Source organism: Canis aureus, chromosome 28 (assembly GCF_053574225.1).
Source record: "Canis aureus isolate CA01 chromosome 28, VMU_Caureus_v.1.0, whole genome shotgun sequence".
Lineage (NCBI taxonomy): Eukaryota > Metazoa > Chordata > Mammalia > Carnivora > Canidae > Canis > Canis aureus.
This window is the reverse complement of record NC_135638.1, coordinates 12,240,670-12,255,142: the sequence shown is the minus strand read 5'-3', so window position 1 is coordinate 12,255,142 and position 14,473 is coordinate 12,240,670. Positions and strand designations below refer to the sequence as shown.

At 33.8% G+C, this 14,473-nt stretch overlaps 1 protein-coding gene across 5 annotated transcripts in view; it reads left to right on the top strand.

Annotated features, from left to right (window-relative positions):
- The window catches only part of LOC144300414 (zinc finger protein 385C-like), a 453,807-nt gene that overhangs the window by 388,413 nt on the left and 50,921 nt on the right, over positions 1 to 14,473 (top strand). Inside the window, exon 9 of one of the 5 annotated variants that reach the window (XR_013367032.1) lies at positions 3,659 to 4,459. The exons of 3 other annotated variants lie outside the window; for them this stretch is intronic. Coding sequence is in view for 1 of the 2 variants with exons in the window: in XM_077876426.1 (XP_077732552.1) it covers positions 3,659 to 3,670 (12 nt within the window). In the remaining variant the exon portion in view is untranslated. Of the gene's footprint in view, positions 1 to 3,658; positions 4,460 to 14,473 lie in introns of those variants that run through there. One more of the 5 variants, XM_077876426.1, reaches the window with a different exon arrangement.

The following is a 14,473-nucleotide window of genomic DNA, read 5'->3' as shown; positions in this document are numbered from 1 at the left end:
GAAGTGAATCGATCAAGTGAGGCTGACTATAACAACAAGAGGGCATGAAGTTTATATTCAGTTATTTTAAAAATGTTGTAAAAAGAAAAGAAAGATAATGTTAAAATGGGTTTAAGCAAGTCACTTCCTTAAAGGTTTAAGGTTTTGAAATATTCTCTGGTATAATTTAACTAAAAGTTACTACAGAAGAAAAATTGAGATGCATTAGAGGTTGTTTTAGTCTTTTGAGCTGCTAAAGCAAAATACCGCAGACTGGGTAGGGTAGCTTATAAAACAATAGAAAGTTATTTTTCACAGTTCTGGAGACTGGAATTCTAGGATTATGGTGCTAGCATAGTCAGGCGAGGGCCTTCTCCCTGACTCATTGCTGGCAACTTCTTGCTGTGTTTTCACATGGTTGGAGGGGCTACGGATCTCCCTTGTGCCTATTTTATAAGGCTCTAACGCCTTTCACAAGGATTCGACCTCATGGTTTAAGCGCTCCCAAAGGCTCTACTTCTTAATACCGTCATTCCTGGATTAGAATTTGAACATATGAATTTTGGGGGCACAAATTCAGACCACAGTTGGCTTTAAGAGTAAATCAGACAAGGTAGGATCTTTTGTTTCTGCTCTTCCTCTAACTTTGCTGTGACCTTTGTGAGGGTTCTTGACTTTTAGCAGTATTTCATTTCTGTAAGTATTAAATTGGGATAAAAATAAAACCTAACACCAAAATCATTGTGAGATTAAAAGAAAAAATTATATGCAACTTTTAAGCACATTTCCTGATATATGCTGTCTTTCATACATACTAGTATTAATAGTATTACAGATATTTTAATGAAAATTATGTTTAACTTCTGATTAACTTAATTATGTTGATGACTTCTATAAAGATTTTTATTTAAAAATATTGTATACTATCATGCCTGAATTCAAAATATCAAAAAGCATTTATTTACATTTTTACCCTGCTATGTTAGATTTTCCTGTACTATCCATCCCTTTATTTTTTACTTTTCCTAAGGAGCTATTATTACCTTATGAGGAGCTATTAAGATGTCAATATACCTGCATTAAACTTGTTTTGACTCTCAAATAAGATGAATATTAGTACTAACTGCTCAACAACTGAAATGACTTATTTTTTAATGCAGTTGTTTGTTTAAAGAATGTAAGACAAGTAAAAGGAATCAATTTGAAAAGCTGAGAGCAGAATGTTAAAATATTACTTTCACATTGAGGCAAATTTAACAAGAGAGCGCATTTATTTATTGTGCCTGGAATTCTCTGTATAATTGCATTGTATTTCCCGCCTGGTATTTGTGTATGAATAAAAGTCTCGCCCTCACTACACAGTACCTCCTCTATCCTATTAGACCTTGGGTTTGAGTTATAATGGTAGATTAAGTTTTAACTGCAAACATAAAACTGCCTCCCTATCTAAAAGTGTAGCTTTATGCACCCACAGTTTCACTTGCCGCTTTCAGTATATCCCTTTATGCTTCAATTTCCTTTTTTTCTAGAATTCTCCAGGTGCTCCAATTGTTTGTATGAGGTATATTTGGTCAGTGAGGCATGTAATGCATTTATAAATTACATAGTCAAGATTTTGCATAGAACTCTAGACTTTATTTATTGTACTTTAAAAAATCACACTGTCATAAAATAAGATCAGGATTAAACTAAAAAATAGAAGAAATAGCACTGAAACTAGTAAAAAAAAACAACCTTAGATCTTTGTACTCTGTTCTCTTTATAGTTTGTCTCTCATAATTGTAGCTAAACTTAAGCTTAATTTTCTATGTTCTTTGTGCTATTGAGAAAAACATAAAGATCACGTAAGAAATTTCCAAGGTGGGTGGGTAAAGGATATAATAATAACAAGCCCAGTTGTAAATACTTATGTTATTTCCTTTAATTCTTACAATAAGTTGATAGAATAAGTACTAGGATTATCACCCCCATTTTGTAGATAAGAAAAGTGATGTTTGACATGTTTAAAGAACTTGAGAAAAGATACTAATCTAGTAAGTGGCAATCTAGATACAAACTCAGGTAGTCAGGCTCTGGAGCTTACCTACTTACCCAGAAGGTGCTATTTTCAGTAGAAGTAGTGATAATATCTATGACATTTCAGAGCCTACTGTGTGCCAGTTATTCTTAATATATTATTTTACTTAATCTTTACAATAATCCAAGAGTAGATCTCTCATCTACAGATGAAATCCTCAGAGAGGTGAACTAGCCACATCATTACAAATCAACAGAATTCCTACTGAAGTGCCAGTCTTTTTCACTCCAAAGAGAGTAGCCTATTTATGCCTTTTGTAATGAGTGAAAAACCCTTGGATATGTATGTACTTGACTCTTTAGGGAGATCTTTTTGGGAAATGTGGTCCAAAGAAGGAGAGAAGGTGGAAATGTGGAAATCCACAGAAAGTGTTTTTAGTTATGCCTAGCTGTTCCAGGTCTGTTGATTTTTTTTTCCGAATCCAGAAATGGCTTTTTTCTCCACACATTGCACTTTAGGGTGCAGAAATACCTTTCTTTGTCTGCTAAGCATGGCTGGGTCAAGCAAAAGTTCTTGAGAATGGATTGATTTTATGTTAAGCCAGCTCAGATAAACTGACAGTGAGTTTGAGAAAGGATTTTCTTTGCTCCAGAGTTCCAGAAAGCTTGTTCTTTTATCCTGAGAGTGTATATGGTGTATCAGAGAGTGAAACTTGCAATAAGGAACAAAACTGTATTTAATATAAACAACCACAGTGTTGTGAATAGAAAGGTCTATATTACAAATCCTGCTGTATCTCTGAACAATTGTGTGAATGAAGGGAACACTTTACCTCTCAGTTCTCTCATGGATAATATGGGGTAATGAAATGTTGGTCTCTAGTCTCTAAAATTATGGAAGTAGGTGGAACAAAGCATACTATTTTTAGAAGAAAATATTGAATGTAAAATTAGAGATAAGAATCATGTTAATGGATATATTAGTTAAATCATGTCAGTAAAAGTCTTTCAATTGATTCTTAACACTTGCTGAAAACCAAAGGTGTAAAATGTTTAAGAAATACCACAAAAAGAAGGCAGAAATCCAAGTCTTTAACTTCAAGGTATATATCAGGAAAATAAATTCTCTATCATACAATCAGAAGATACGAGCATGGAAAATACCATTAAAATAAGTGTCACTGTAATATAAGATGCTACTCCATACAACTAATCCAAGCCATGCCTTCAATATTTATTCTCCAACAGGCATTGTTTCCATGATTTTATATTTTATAATCATATCCAGTCATCAGCATATATAGTCAATTCTGCTATAATGCTTGCTTTGGAAAAAATAATTCCATTCCATGCAATTGATATATTAGTGAACGATTTGAGTATAATGGAAGTTTCATGTTTGCTTATATATAATTTCATTCCTGAGAAACATGAAGTGAACACACCTAACTGTATCCAGGTAAATTGTGTTGTTTAACAATATATAAAACAACACGTGTGCACAGCCTTCAAGCAAATACCAGCTACCTTGGTCTTGATTCACTGTGTGTGTTACTCAATTAGGTTTTATTTTAATTTCCTAATATTCTCATTTATATGCTCTCATTGTACAGTATATATGTGTGTATCTTATCTATATACCTTCTCTCCTCTCTCTCTATAGATACCAATGTAGATCATCCCATTCGACATTCCAGATTTGAATTTTTCTTGTATCCAAACACCAGTAGTGAGTGAAACAGGAAATCTTTAGGTATTTAGGAGAAGCCTGAAATCATAAAGTGTTTTGGAAGAAACAATGCAACATTTGCTGTCTCTTCAGCTGTAAAGAAATGTACACAGTAGAACATCACAGTGACACAAAAATAAAAGAAAAACGTCAAGTGTATTTAAGAACATGGACTTAGGAACTAGAAAAAAATGGGAAGAATAATTGAGAATATGGATTGAAGAGCAAACTGAAAAAGAATTGGAAATGTGTTGCACAATCGTAAAGAAAGCACTATATGTGAAGACCCAAAATTGCCAAACCCTGAGGAAGGGGCTCATTTCAGTGCCTTTGTGGTTGATTTCGTGGTTTCAAACATTGCTGTAATCTCCAGAGTCTTCAGCTGTTGAGCCAAACCATTAGTGCATATGAGAAATCTGAGGGGGACGAATTTGAAGTAGAAGGTATACATTAGATCAACTTTTCAATTTTGATGATAGAGGCATCAATTCGAAATGCATCCCTCAGGGGTACCTGGGTGGCTCAGTGGTTGAGCGTTTCAAGTTGTGATCCCAGGGTCCTGGGATCGAGTCCCACATGGGGCTCCCCATAGGGAGCCTGCTTCTCCTTCTGCCTTGTCTGCCTCTGTCTCTCATGAATAAATAAAGAAATGCATCCTTCAAAACACCTATATTTCAAAGAAATAAAGAACATATTTTATTATTAAAAGTGAGATCGGTTTATAACTGTGATGTTCAGTGCCAGTATGGAGAGGAAGAAAATGAGCTACAGCCAAAGGCATTGGGTGTTACGATTTCACATGCACTTTTGTTTAATGTTCCTTCCAACCCTTTGCAAGCAGCCTGATTCTGACACTCCTTCTATAAACAAGTATCACCTCTTTTTAAAGATAGAGTGATATATTTATTACAGTATTTATGCATTTTTAACCATTTAACATGTAAAACTGTGCCACCGTTTTTGTTAGGTTTATATCTTTTTTAAAAGTTTGTCACTGAGGAAATATTTGAGTATTATTTCCCCCTATTTCCATAATCCCTCTGATTTTTATTTTCCAATTTGATATAGGGAGGCAATTTTGAAAAATGCATATATTGTGTTATAGCAGAACTGATATATATTCAATTAGAGGTAAAATGGCCTAGCTGGTCTGTTTTCTTCTTTCTACTTCTCCTCCTCCTCCTTTTTTTTCTTCCTCAATTATAAAATTAAAATGCTTATTTAAAAATCTTTTTTTAATCATAAAGAATTGTGTGAAGTTAAAGAAAGATTAAAGAAGAACACCACTACAAGTCCTCTATCCCTTAGACTTCTTGAGATCTTTGAGTTGTTTACTGCAAAGCTAGATTAAGCCATAAAAATCAAAGTGCATTAATTTTTAATCTAAGCTTAACTCCATTGTTTACATGCAAACAATATCAATTGGAGTATCATAAGTGGCTAAGGAAACAGAGTAGCATACCCATTTACTTCGTTTTGCTGGTGACCATATAAACAGTCTAGATTCATAGATAATTGATTCAGTTAATATCACATCCGGATACATTGAGGATATCTGTAGTGTTATTTTAAACCAGTGTTTCTGAAAGTGTGTTCCTGGATCAGCAATATCAACATCACCTGAGAATTTGATAGAACTGTTAATTCTCTAGCCACATCTCAATTGGCTGATTGGAAATCTCTGAGAGTGGAGCCCAGCAATCTGTGTTTTCCTACAAGCTTTCCATGTGATTCTGATGCCTGTTCATGCTCCTATCTGATAACCACTGGATTAAACTATCTCAACGTTAATTTCGGTATAGGAAGTCTGAGACCAGATTTGCAGATTCAAAATCTCCGTTCTGATACTTTCTGATAACTGTATGACCTTGTTCAAATGACCTTGAATGCCAAATTGTCCCTTTCCTTCATTGCTTGAGGATAACATAAAATAGTTGGTACCAAAAGAATACTTAGAATAAGCCTACCACATAGTAAGCACTCAGTAATTTCACATACCCTTTTATTTTCATTCTAAGCATTTCTTGTGATCACTTAATAGGCTAAATAAAAAAGAATGCTCATTTTACATGATGATTATAGTAATAATAGCATTTTAGTTATATATGATCTTAAATAATAAAATAGAATGCAAGGATTGAGAATGTGACAGGCGTGTAAAGAAACTTGCCATATGTCACAAATTGTGCTCTTTGGGAAGGAGCCTGAGATGGATTCAGATTTATCAACGCTTGTAGAAAGAAGAGGCAGGAAGCAGGGTTTGACAGTAGAAGTACTTAAGTTCTGATCCTGGTCTAAGCACATGCAGAAGCTCCAACTGAAACAACTAGGAAGAACTGTTCTTTCATTGGGCTGAAATGGTCTAGCATTTCTATGTCCTTCTCCATCAGACATTTGATGTGGGTAACCCCCTGAAGGGCACGACCTTGGGTGAGGAAGGTTTCTGACACTAAAGCCATCCCTGAAGGTGCTCCCAGCTCAGGCTTGTCTTCCAGTGGCATTACTTGCAGCTAAGATGATAAATTTCCTTAAAGGGGGATGGATTTGAGCAGCAAGTGCTTTTTTAGAAGGGGGATCTGGAGAGAGCATCACTGCACCTTCCTTTTCTTTTTATTTATTTTAAAGATTTTATTTAAAGATTTTAAAGATTTTATTTATTTATTTTTATTTATTTATTTATTAAAGATTTTAAAGATTTTAAAGATTTTAAAGATTTATTTAAAGATTTTAAAGATTTAAAGATTTATTTATTTATTCATTCATGAGAGACACAGAGAGAGAGAGAGAAGCAGAGACACAGGCAGAGGGAGAAGCAGGCCCGTTGCAGGAGCCCGATGCAGGACTTGATTCCAGATCCCGAGATCACAACCTGAGCCGAAGGCAGCTGCCCAACCACTGAGCCACCCAGGTGTCCCTGCAGCTTCCTTTTCTTATATACTAATGCCTCAACAGGCAGGAAAAGCTTGTAAATAAGGGTGGATCTCTGGTTACACATAAAAATTGGATAAAACTTGTATTTACTAAGGGGAGAGGAAAAAGGAATGTAAAGTGAAAAATAATCAGTATATATTTTTAATTAAGTCATACATGTGTCAAAACAAGCAGAATTTGCATAATATAAAGCAAAAAGGGACTATGACTATTTTTGTGAGGAGATGGGAACCTAGATTTCAAAGAATGCATGAAAATATGCTTTGTTCTACTGTACTCTGGAATAGATTTTACCTGGTGGGAGCTATCTGTATAGTGAAATGGTATTGGAGCTGTACCTCCTAATATAAGTGGAATCCCATAATAAATCAAATTAAATATCGTAGTCAAGGTTTATACTGTCTTTTTAATCTAAAGAAAATGGAGTATTTCTAGATGTGATATTTTGATTATTTTAGAGAGAGGGAAATTAATATTTAACTGCATACTAAACAGTATGAAATACAGAAAAAGATAAAATTATTCATAAAATATAGTTCTTTAACAGAAAATGTAAATGTGTATGGCTTAGTAAGTTTAGGTTTATGTCATAAAATGTGGAGTTAGGGAAAATTATTTCTGTATTCTAGATACTTAGCTGTCAACTGTCTCATAGTTTGTAGTCTTTATCAACATCTTGAACCTAATGGTCAGAGGACTACATACTACATTTCTACTCCCAATTAATTCTGAGAGAACAATTCTCTGACCATTATGATCCGACCCCAGTGGAGTCTAGACATGAATTTCTGAATAATTCCACTGTATGTTAAGCTTGGTGCTTTTGATTAGATGCTGCTGTGAAAAGGTTATCTTATCAAACTAATAAATGAACTGCTGACCAAGCTGACAGACTGTGGCTGGAAATGGCTTTTGCCCCATGGCTCAATTACAAACCAGCCAATAGGAAGGCAGAAAGGAAAGCTAAAGGTGATTAATTGATTGGAATGTCACAGTGAGCAAGTTAACTCTCACTGCCCTAAATGTAAGTTGACACTATCAATGAGAATAGGGGAGAAACAAAATAGGATGAAAGCTATCAGACTACAAGAGAGAACAATGGAGAAACAAGTAGGGGCTCAATTAAAGAGAATGAGGACAAGCTTCCAAATACATTTTCACCCTGTTTGATTTGATAACAATCTCTGCCTTGGCCTCTCCTCTCCTTGGTATTTTTGTCTTATGGAAATTCTAACATACTAAGAAATAGATTTCCCAAAGAAAAATTCTATTTCTACAATAGTTAATAATAGAAAATTATTACTTGAAAAATAAATGCAGAAAGGTTTGACTTTTCTTGATAAATTTTTGTGGGTCTTTGAAAAAAGTCCCTTGGATGAAGTAACTGTCAGGATCTGAGGAGATAGAGCACTCCTCACTACTCCAAAAAGGAAGGAGAGTCTGGAAACAGCAGTCCAGTGTTTTGTCCCACAAAGGGTGTCCTTCTTCAGACATGCCTATTTTTCTACTTAAAATGAAATCTGCTTTCCAAACAGTAGCCAGATCAATATGAACTGCCTACTGAGTAATCTGATGTCACTGTAAGGAGACATTTGGAATGAAAACCAAAAGAAAAAAAAAAGGAGGAGAAATGAGAAGAAAGGGGAAGAAAAGGGATCTCAGCAAGGTTAGAATGCTGTGAAAAGCAGAACAGAGAGGGGATGTGTTAAAAGTCGTTTATAATAGGAAGATTTTTTACAACCTGAACAGAATGGTGAGGAAGCTGCCAAAGAAACTGCAAAAGATGGTGACAATGACAAAAACGTAAAAGAGAAAGATTTAAAGCCTCTTCCAATACAAAGACAAGGAGGACAACCTGAGAACGAAAATTCAAGCTTGTGTTATATAAATTGCATGGAACTAAGGTTGCTGCATTCTTTCTTCTATCCATATATCAGTGCAAGTTTTGACAATGGGAAGCAGAACAAAAAAAGGAGAATAAACTTTCCACATTTTGATTAATAAATACAGATCTAAGTTCACCAGACCAGAAGACTTTCTGTGAACATTTATCAGGCACCAGGTTTGTTAGGAAATGAAGGGACATCAAACCACTTCTTTAATCCAGAGCCAGTGAAAAATTAGGGAGACTCCTGGAGAAGGAAGGAAAGGAAAAAAGAAACCTGGTTGGATGTCCTTTACTTCTCTTAGAAGTTCAGTGGGAAAATAAGCATGCTCATCATTAATACTGTAGTTATTTTAAGTCCTTTATGGATCCAAAGCTATCTGTTTTAAAACCAATATAATTTAAACTATATGATTTAATATTAATCTCAGCTATATAAAAAATACTGGGGAAAGATAAAATGCTGACTATAATGTGCTTTTACTTAGTGTTGTGGATTACCAGTTATTGTATGTAGTGTAACAATTAGAGCTTTTTTATCCAGTCTGTCTGACTTCCATTCAGTTAGCATAATCATGACTTTGGTCAAAAGGCATTTTCAAGCAAATATGTCATTTTATTGCAATGTGGTTATTAGTTTAGTGAGGTGTGACTTTTACAATGATACACAATGGCTAAAATCATTGTAACGATTGAAGAATAAGAGTAAATGTTTCTACCACAAGTTATTATACTAATATATTGAATACATTATAATTTGTAAATGAGTATTTTCCTATTGTTTATATGTAATCTGCCCTTAACTATTGCAGAAGTAGAAGTGTTTTCAGTTAAGAAAGTGACACTGCATTTTAATTTTATTTCAATATTAAGGATAATGGCCTCTATAGAGTTCATTTCACTATTGTCTTTTGATAGTAACCATTTTTTAAGACAAATTTTTCATTGCAAATTCAGTGTTGAGAGAAGAAACTTTACATGTAGATCATTAGTGACTTTTTTAATAGCATGATTTTTTTAACTAAAGAAAAATTAATTAAATACCATATGTACTGATACACTTACAAATGTTATGACAACAACAATACTCAGATTATTTCGCGATTACTGTTTAGGGTCAATCCATACCATAGCTTTCCATTTAAAATCTAGTGTATATAAAAGTGGAAAAGTCAAAGTATCGTATTTGCTTCTTTTCCATCTTACTAATAATTTAAGTTATCCCTGCATTGTTGCAATCAAGAAAGAGTTATAGAAGAAGCAAGAATTATCTCACAGTATGAAATTGAAAGCATTAGAACTTTATTTTTTTGCAAATGCTGTAGTCCTTATGCATGTGAAATACTACAGATCATATATCTGATAATGGGTTAATATTCAAAATATATAAAGAAATCAATTGCAAAAAAAAAAAAAAACAAGTAATCCAATTTAAAAATGAGCAAAGGATTGGAATAAACATTTTCCTGAGTAAGAAGTATAAATAGACAACAGTCACATGAAAAGGTGTTCAACATCACTAATCATTAAGGAAATGCAAATCAAAATCTTAATAAGGTGCGCCTAGGTGGCTCAGTCAGTTAAGTGTCTGACTCAGCTCAGATCATGATCTCAGGGTCATGAGATTGAGCCCCTTATTGGGCTTCATGCCTAGTGGGGAGTCTGCTTGAGATTCTTTCTCACCCTCTTCTCTGCCACCACCTCCCCTGCTCTCTCTAAAATAAATAATGTTAAAAAAATAGATACCACCTCATACCTGTTAGTATGGCTGTTATCAAAGATAGAGATGACAAGTGTTAGTATGGATGTGGAGAAAAGGGAACCCCTGTGCACTGCTGGTGGGAATATGCTTTGGTGCAGCAACTTGGAAAACAGTTATGGAGGTTCCTCAAAAATTAAAAATGGAACTGATTTATGACCCAGTAATCCCACTTCTGGGTATATATGCAAAGGAAACATAATAAGTATCTCAAAGAGATAAGTACACTCCCATGTTCATTCTAGTGTTATTTACAACAGCCAAGTTTTAGACACAACCTATATGTCTCTCAGTGGATAAAGAAAATGTGGTATGTATATATATAGTGGAAGGAAACTCTACCACTTGTGACAACATGAGTGAACCTGGAGGGCATTAAGCCAGACAGAGAAAGACAAATAGTGTCTTATCTAACTTATATGAGCAATCTAAAAAAAAAAAATTGAACTCAGATTGTAGAATGGTGGTTGCCAGGGTCTGGGAGATGGGGAAAGTAGGGAGGTGTTAGTCAAAGCATACAAATTTTCAGTTATAGATGAATAAATTCTGAGGATCTAATATATACCATAGTTAATCATACTATATTATATACTTGAAGTCCACTCAGAGAGAGTAGATCTTAAGTGTTTACCCCCCCCCCCCCGCCACACACACACAAAGTGGCAACTATGTGAAGTGATGGATATGTTAACTTGATTGGCGTAATCATTTCACAGTGTATACATATATCAAATCATCACATTGTACAACTTAAATATGTAAAATTTTATTTGTCAATTATACCTCAATTAAGTTGGACAGAATTTTAAATGGTATTTGATAGCATAATAAGAAAATTGAATTTTTAAAAAATACAGTAGAGGCTCATAGAAGTGAAGAAATTTGCCATGATCATGCAGGTACAAATTATAAAATTAAAAACGTTATCGTATTTTTATCTCCTCAGTTCATCCAGCTCCTTATTTTACTATGTGATTTTAAATGTACTTTATATGTTTAAATATTGCATTGATTTTTAAAGTGAATCTATATGTACTGTTACATGTAGCATAACAGGAACAATTTTACTAATTACATTACATAAAGAAGTGAAACATTTTTCTCAGTGTAAGTCTCCATATTTTCAGTGTTTAACAAGTCACCAAATGAATGCTAACTCATTTCACTTGTTTGATATAACCCAATAATATCAAAATAAAAACAAAAATGAAAAGAAACAGACAATTCTTTAATGTTAGAAAGAGGTTCAGTGAGATTTTTCAACTAAATAGTCTGATTGTTTTTGTCTCACTCAGAAACAGCCCTTATTCTCATTCTACTTTAGAATAAACAAGAGAGCGTATTTACCTAATAATAACACAATGCCTGTTCCACCCCACAATTAAGCAAATTTTATTCAGCAACCTTTAAGTGCCAAGTGCTTTCTAAGGGATGGGATAGACCCAACAATAATTATAAGTCTAATTAAGATAATCATTCAACTACAATAAAATGTATCAATAGTGAGACAGTAAGCATCAGATAGTCTCAGGATATATAATTGTATACATTAAACTCAGTTTTGTCCAATTAGAAAAACTTTTCCAGGAGAAATAATATTTGGGATATTGGGAAATGAATAGGAGTGGGCAAGAATAATTTCACGAAAACAGGAAAAACTGGTTCAAAAACCAGCAATATAGGAAAGTGTGATGCATTCTAGGAAATGAAAATGCTTTCCCACCAGACCCTAACTTCTCCATTAGAATATATGTTCCACAGGGAGAGATTTTTTTTTCTGTATTGCCACACGACAGGTACCTAGTTAATAGTTGATAATTTACTGAATAAAACTTGAAGTCAAATGTCACTGAAAAGCAGAAATGCTATTGAGAAATGAGAAGAAATATCTTTGTATCTAAATATCTTTGTATTTATCCGAATATGACCCCTTCCCTTTCAGTCTGTATAGAAGAGTAAATACGATACCAGAACGTTTATCCCCATTTCTCCACATACTGCTAGGTCTATAGACGATATTGACTATTTTTGCTGTTGAAAAAATTTGTTACATAAAATGAAACAAAGCTATTGAGAGAGTTTTCCTCTATTCTGTTTTATAGAGATTTATTTTTCTTCTCAGCCTAATATATTATCACTTTAAGACTGAAATGATTGTCAGCCTCTGTTAACAGTACCAGAACCAAGGTGATATCACACTGGCTGTGTATTTTCTCTTGGCACTGTCTCATGTCAGTCATTGGGCTTTCCATTTGGTCTTTGCTGTCTTTGTCTTTTGCACCTAAGATTATCCATTTCATTCCTGAATTATCGTTTGTTGCCTGAATTTCAAAATGTGGCATAGCTTTATTCCTTTTTCCTATTTCAAGTATTTAATATTATCTAGATAGCCAATTTGGGGAATGCGATTGTGAAAACTTACATACTAAACTTGTTATTTTTATATTTTAAATATGTTATATAAAACATGTTGCTTGCTACAGAGATAAAAATATTAAACAATATTGATTGGTAGTGGAGAGGCAGTTACAAAGCATTCATAGGGAACCCTAGCAGTATCATCTGTTACTATCAAAGTCACTTGGCCATCCAATAAAATGTAAACTGCTAAGGCAATTTCTATAATAAAACTCCCTCTCGAGAGCAAAGCTAAGTGCCAGTGTTTCATTTAGCTTCTTACTCCAGAGGCAGAGTGATAGGAGGCAGAGAATGTTATAGTGAGTGGATCAGTTTTCCACTGTGTCATTGCTTTGATTTGAGATCGACCAGAACATTGAGGATGATGTAGGTTGATCTCAAATTATGTTATGGCACAGGATGTAAGATTTCTTTATGGAAACTTAAATAAATCTAAATATACAAACATAAATATTTTAATATTAAATGTTTAGCATGTGAATATATAAATATATATAAAATACATATGTATATATTTTGCCTCATAAAAATGTTGATGGTTCTCACTCCTTCAATTTCCTTTTATTTCTGCCAGTATGCTGATATAAAGCCTTACTTGGAGTTAATTTCCTGCTTTCATTTACTTTCCCAAATTCTCAAGCTCTTAGGAGAACAAATCCTGTATCTGAATATGCATTACTCATTTCACAGTCTGCAGGCCATAACTGGATCAAGGCTTAGGGACATCACTAAGAGATATGATAGAAAAGTGTGACCAAAGTTTATTAGCTATAATTATGACAAATTTTACTACCTTTTTGTTGTTATTATCATGTTTGCATTAAACAAATATAGATGAATTCCTCAGAAAAAGGTATCATTATATGGCTGGACCTTCAGATTATGTCTTCTTGATCACTGAATGCCAGGGCTGTTTTTTTGAATTTTGGTCGATTGAAGCTCACAAAAACAAAGACAATACATTATGAAGTATTAATTAACAAACTTTTGAAGTCTTTATTGTATTTCAAGAAAAATTACTGAGCTTCAAGTTGACTTCTCTAGATTGAGATTATGTTGCTTGCCTCTTAATTCTGTTCACATTTGAGTCTGATATCAAATACATAGATGACAATGTTATATTCTGTGAGAAATAATATCTCTACCATAGGAACCTGGGGAAATTACACTTACAAACAACCCTTTTGTTGCTCTATTGAAATGTTCCTTAAAAGTAGCTCACTAAAATCAACAGCACAAGAAACAACAGGTGTTAGGATGTGGAGAGATAGGAACCTTATTGTATAGTTGGTGGGAACACAAACTAGTGCAGCCACTGTGGAAAATGGTATAGCAGTTCCTCAAAAAGTTAAAAACAGTTCTGTTTTTATAGATCTGCCTTTTGATCCAGCAATCTCATTACTGAGTATTTATCCAAAGAATATGAAAACACTAATTCAGCGGGATACATGCACCCTTATATTTATAGCAGCAATATTTACAATAGCCAAGATACAGAAGCAGCCCAGGTATCCATTGATTGATGAGTATATAATAAATGGAATGAAATACTATTCCAACATAAAAAAGAATGAAATCTTGCCATTTGCAATGACACGGATGGAGCTAGAGAGTATAGTGCTAAGCCAAATAAAACATGTTACTACAGAGATAAAAATATTAAACAATATTTATCGGTGGTAGAGAGGCAGTCAGAGAAGAAAAAATACCATACGATTTCACTCATATGTAGAATTTAAGAAACAGAACAAATAAA